The 6,132-nt window shown below is 36.9% G+C and overlaps 1 protein-coding gene across 1 annotated transcript; it reads right to left on the bottom strand.

Annotated features, from left to right (window-relative positions):
• Positions 1 to 2,774: 2,774 nt before the first annotated feature.
• On the bottom strand, positions 2,775 to 3,614 carry LOC117175300. Its single transcript, XM_033365008.1, has one exon. The coding sequence runs from the start codon at positions 3,612 to 3,614 to the stop codon at positions 2,775 to 2,777; it is 840 nt and encodes a 279-aa protein (XP_033220899.1).
• Positions 3,615 to 6,132: the final 2,518 nt, after the last annotated feature.

The raw sequence follows: 6,132 nt of genomic DNA on the forward strand, positions 1-6,132 counted from the left end.
AACATACCTATTTACCTACTTTATAATTTTATAAATAATTCTTCTCAAAGTTCTAGAAAATATTGCTTATAATAATAAACTCTCTCAATACTTTTGTATGAAGACAAAACACTGACATTTCCAGTTTCGTTAACTTCAATAATATGTGAAGTATGAAACTTCTAAACACATACATGTCGAGGACATAACATTGACATCGGGATCCTTTACTTCTCGTGTCCTGACAATTTGTTCAGGTAAAAAATGTAGCTCACAAACAACTTGACCATTTTTTGAAACATAATCCTGCCGAGGAATTGCTTTTTCTTATTCGAGACGACGCTCCGAATCTGAAGGAACTGAAAGAAGAGTCCGCTTTTCTTTACAGGAGTTGTATCCCTTGTAACGACATATATTCAAAACAACAAAAGATTTAAGAAAACGCACTATATCTCACTATTATCACCAAAAATCAGAATTGTAAATTAAAATCCGCTATTTTATTATTTAAATAGTTTTGATACGTAAGACTCAATGTTTTTCTGGAGCAGGATGAATGACGCGCTATCTCGTGGCTAGCGGATGAGTTCACCCGTTATGTGGAACTTGTAAGCGACAGCAACTGCTGTACAAAAGGTCGGGGAGTCGAAAAGGGCTGATCTCAATTCTAAATATGCATCAGTCAAAACGGATATCAGGTTGTGTGCGTGCGGTATGCCTACGACGGCTACGCGATTTAGCTCATGTCCGACATTGTTGGTGGTACAGAACTTTGCATATCGTCCGAGTCCTGGAATTACTCTTGGATTTCTTCTTCTCCTTCTTTGGTGTTCTTTTCTTTAGCACTAGGTCTGTGCGCATGTCCAGGTTTCCGCGTTGGACATCCCTTGCTGATGACAGCGAGACCTATCTGGCCAAAGCAAGTATTTATAATTTTCTAGACTTTCAAGTATGTATTTTCAAGGATAGAGTATAGATGGATCTATAGATGCTTAGAAGTGTTCGTAGAGTAGGCGGGTAATTCAAATAGAATTGTTGTGTCCAATGTATGTTATTTCACAACATGTGGGGTTCATGAGTCGCAAAGCGTGAGAAATTCAAAGCATGAGGTGTATAAGTAAAGAAAAGCAAAAAGGGAGAAAGCAATATATAAAATAGCAGTTTAAACTAGTAGTTCGCAGTCTCTAAGAAATTTTACAATTAGATTACAAGCATAACTATTACGTTAATATAAGAAGCTTTCCACACAGAAAGGAGAAAATTTGTTTATTTTTGTTAAGGATAATTCGAGTTTTTTCCTTTGTTCATGAAAGTGGGAACAGGCCCATAAAACATCATTAATACCTTCTTCAGGGTGCCCGCAAGGACATTCGTATGACTCTACAAAATTTTTCCTAGCTAAACTATCAGCAAGAGCGTAATGATTGCTTCTAAGACGACAGATATTAACAATATCATTTCTATTTCCCGATTTTGATTGAAAAAACCAAGGTTTAGGAAAGGTTGAAAAAAAATTTTGAAAGTAATAGAGGTCCACTCGTCTGCGTGAACTATCTCTTTCTAGGTCAGAATTCGTAAGTCTGAGGTACGCGTCATAGATTGACTTAAAGAAATCAGTATAAGGGATTCTATAATCTAAAGGGGTACCAGAAGTTAGAGCCATTTTGGCTAGTTTATCAGCTACTTCGTTGCCAAAGATTCCTTTATGTCCAGGTATCCAATAAAGACTAATATTAATATTAGCTTCTTTCGCCAGGGAGAGCAGATTTTTTACTTTGTAAATAAAATAATTTTTGGTTTCCAAGTGACTAAAGTTAAGGCATGCATGCAAGACGCTTTTGGAGTCTGAGGCTATTTCAGCTGGGGATATTTTTTCCTCTAGTATAATTTCTAATGCTTCAGATAAAGCAGCAGCTTCAATCGTGAAAATAGATGAGTGATGAAATAGTTTAAATGTCCTAAAGATTTCTAATTGGGGACAAGTAATTTCGATTCCTGTGTGTTGAGTTGCTTCTTTCTTAGAACCATCTGTGTATTTTTTTTGCATTTTTAAGGTTTTTCTTAATATATTGGTTAAATTCAGGTTTAGGGAAGAACTTTTCATTAAGATTTCCCCCCACTGTAGGTTTATGTTAGTGGTATCGAATTCAAGAGAGTAATCTAAGAGGTATTTGATAGGGGTATAGGAATACATAATTTTGGACTCAAATTTATTTAAGTGTATGCATGCATTTAGTAAGAGGAAGGTATTTCTATAATTGTAAGCATTATTTCAAGCTGTGGTTGATTCTAGCCTATAAAGGGATTCAAGTGATGGATGGTATTCCATTGAAAAGACTTTTAAGAGAAATTTTTCTGTTAGGAGTTGAAAGCGGCGAAGTAGGGGAGGCTCTTTTAGTTCGGCGTACATGACCGGGATAGGAGTGAATATACGATAACGAAGAATTAATCTTAGAATTTGATTTTATAGTTTGCAGATCTTATCATATGGTTTGCAGCTACAGATTGTTAAAGCTTGGCATCCATATTCGAGAAAGCTTCTAATTAGAGAGTGGTACAGCATACGCAAGGTTTTGGGATTAGCGCCCCACCAAATTCCCCTAAGAAATTTAATGATATTGGTAACTTTATGGATTCTGTCTATTAGGTATGTAAAGTGAGGTATCCAAGATAGCTGGCAGTCGAAAAGCAGTCCTAGGAAGGTCACTTCATAAGAAAGTGAAATTCTGTTATTGTCTAAAGTTACATGGGAATCCCTTAGGATGCGATTCTTGTTGGAATTAAAAATAACTAACTTAGTCAGGAAAGGAACCTTCATTCAGGATTAAATTGTAGACTCTTAAAAGTTGACTGAGAATATTATCAGAAAGATTTTGTATAACTTCATAGTCAATTTTATCAAGGACGGAAGAGGATTTGGTTTTAGATTTTTTCACAGCATATTTTATTTCTTGGAGTCTAAATGGTACAGAAAGATGGTGTGAAGTGGTGGGAAGGGGAAGAATAGGATGTAGGTCATTTGGGGGTGCACTGATTTGGTGGAATCTTTCTATGAAATCCTCCATTTTTGTTACGGTTTCTGTATTCGCAGTGGAAGTGGTAGGTGAGAGAGGAGATAATAATCTATGTCTGAAGCCTCGAATTTTGTTCCAAACGTTAGAAAGCTTAGAGGTTGAAGATAAGGATTGACAAAAAGATCTAAACCCTAGAATTTTGGTTTTTTGCAAGGTTCGTTTTGTAGTGGCTTCAAATTTTTGAAGGTCCAGAAAGTTCTCATAGGTGCACCTGTGGCGGTATCTGCCAAGTTTGGCCTTTCTTTGTCTTTCAAGTTTGCTGCATTCCTCATTCCACCAAGGTGGGGAATTTGTATGATCTCGGGAGGATTTATTTTCTATTTTTGGACCTGCTGTGTGGAGGGCTGCATTAATTAAGTCAAAGAGGTTATAGTATGCTTGAAGGGCTATGAAAGGAGCTGGAGTAACATGAGTATCTGCATCATCGAATTTAACATCTTTTAAGGTTTTATAGAAGGTGGTCCAACGAACTTTTTTCAGGTTGTATTTATTAGAGAAGAACTTGAAGAAAGAGAAGGAAATTCCAACGGTAGTGGAGATCGGGAAATGATCACTGCCCATTTTGTCTTGGTTCAAACTTCCAGTCACTAAGGGGAAAGAGGTTTCTTGAAACAATAGTGAGGTCTATAGCTTATTTGGCTTCGTAGGGACGGGTAAAACGTGTAGGAGAACCATCATTGAGAATGCTCAGAGTAAAATTCCCAATGGCCTCCAATAATTTGTTTCCGGAAGAAGAAGATACATCGCATCCCCATAATTGATGATGGCAGTTGAAGGCTCCTCCGATAAATATAGAGGGGAAATGTCCTGAAATTGAATTGAGGAAATTGTTCCAGTCAATAGAACTATTGGGGGCTCTAGGATTTCTATATATATTAGTTATAATGAGTTCGCCCCAATTAGAGGGGATAGAGATAGCAAGTGTATCCAAATGGTCCGGAACTTCATAGACTGGAGTATGAGTGAATGGAATGTCATTCCTAATTGTTATTATTAAACCGCCACCCATGTGATTGGTACGATCTTTTCGAATGACGTTAAAGTTTTTTAGAAAGAAGTTATTTTTATTTTGGAGCCAAGTTTCATTTAACAATACAACATAATAAATGTGTGAAATTCTTTCCAAGGTACCTCTTTTATTAACCATACCTCTACAATTCCACTGGATAATCCTTCACTTTGTTAAATTTCTCATAATCGTATAAGTTCAGTGTGTTATTAAATGTTAGGATTATATAATATTTGAAAATCTATTATCTATGAAAGGGTTTGGGTTTTCATACAATCAAGGGATTTAACAATTTGTTCAAGTCCCCCACTTTGGAAGAGGGAAATGATTGGAGAAAAAAGTTTGAGTAAATCCATTAAGGATGAAATCATATTTACGAGATTTTCGATATTGACAGAAGCTGAGAGGGGTGGGGTAGGATATCTAGATGGGGAGCTAAGTGGTCGATTCTGTAAAAGAATTCCATTACCAGAAGGGCTGGGTTCTCTCGAGTAAAGGTAGGAGAAAGACTGAGTAGATTGAGATTCCGATTGTGATGGATTAGTGTTTTTTCGGTGAGGAAGTCGAGAGGAGGAGGGGGTAAAGGAACGATGGGTTGGGGAAGAGAGTTTCTTGAGAGCATTACTATAGTGCTAGTGTGAAAAATTTTGGTTTTGGTTTTGATTTAGCTACTCAAGATTTACATCTCCTAAGTCAGGAAAATTAGAGAAGTCAAAGTGTGCGGTCGTTAGATTTGGTGATGGATTTCGATTTAGTTTTTCCTGATTATGCAGAAAAGCTGCACTTTTGATTCCAATGTTTTTATAGGCCGCGATTTTCCTAATTTCTTTTTCTTCTACGTATTTGCGGCAAGATTTATCAGTGGCCCAGTGTGATCCATCACAATTAAGACATTTAGGATTATCAGAGACTTTGGTGCAGATTTGACCTATGTCCTGGGGTTTTTCGCCACAATATAAGCATCGCGGGTTTTTGAAAATGCTTTTTACATGTCCGTGTCTATAGCAGGAGTAGCAAATCTTTGGTTGAGTGACATAAGGATCAACACGGAGAAGAAGGAAGAAAAGTTTAATGTCTTGTGGTAAGAGTTGACCATCGAAGGTAAGGATAACCGTGGTACCAGGAGTTGAATTTCCCTCTTTGTCTTTCCATTCAAAGCGTTTGACTTCGATGATAGGGGCAGAACTAATTGATTGTTCTTTAATTTCTTTTATTGAAAAATGAACAGGCATATTTCTTATTATGCCTAAACGAGTGACTCTAAAGTTAGGGATGTGGGCTTTGAGATTACGGTTAATTTTGTCTAAGTTTTCGACAATTTTGTTGGTTCCAGGGCCAGTTTTGCGAAGTACAGTAAATCTAGATGTTCCTTTCTTTTTGCATTCAATGACTACATCCTTAAAACTTTTATTTAGAATTTTACTCAAAGACAGAACCTGTATGGGGCATTAGTAGAACTGTCGATTTCAACTGTGAAAGAACCCTTCTTATTTTTAGAGTAGAGATTTTTCGGTTTCAAAGTTTCGTAATTAAAAGGAAATTGGGTGCTGTTAGTATGTCTCGATTTGGAGGTATTACTATCATTATGATGGTCATCTAAAGTTCTCTTGTTGGTAGTTTTTACTTTATTTAGAGCCCAATGAGGGCTTTGCTCAGGAGAATTCCCGTTTTTATTGTGATTAAGATTAGGAGCTACATTGTTTGTAGTTTTTGAGGAGATACTCGTATCCATTTCGGAGTCAATGTTCGAAAAAGATAGGTTAGGATGAACCATTACTTGGGAGGTTAGGTTTTGAGGATTCTGTGTAGAGGCGGATTCCTGCATAAGAGCTTTGTGAATTAGATTAGCATTAGTTTCGTCAAATTCATCTAAATCTTCATCTAACTGACCCACTATTTTATGAGTATGGGACCCCATGCTTAGAATGAAGCCCACTAGCCCGGAGGCCGGCGCTCCAATGAACACCCACCTGCCTTTCTTTTAGAGAAGTTCAGAAGATAGATTTTTTTATCACCCTGTTTAGTTAGTGATTGGTTCTCTTGAAATACACAAGAGAACGAAGCAGCGTG

Source organism: Belonocnema kinseyi, chromosome 6 (assembly GCF_010883055.1).
Source record: "Belonocnema kinseyi isolate 2016_QV_RU_SX_M_011 chromosome 6, B_treatae_v1, whole genome shotgun sequence".
Classification (NCBI taxonomy): Eukaryota; Metazoa; Arthropoda; class Insecta; order Hymenoptera; family Cynipidae; genus Belonocnema; species Belonocnema kinseyi.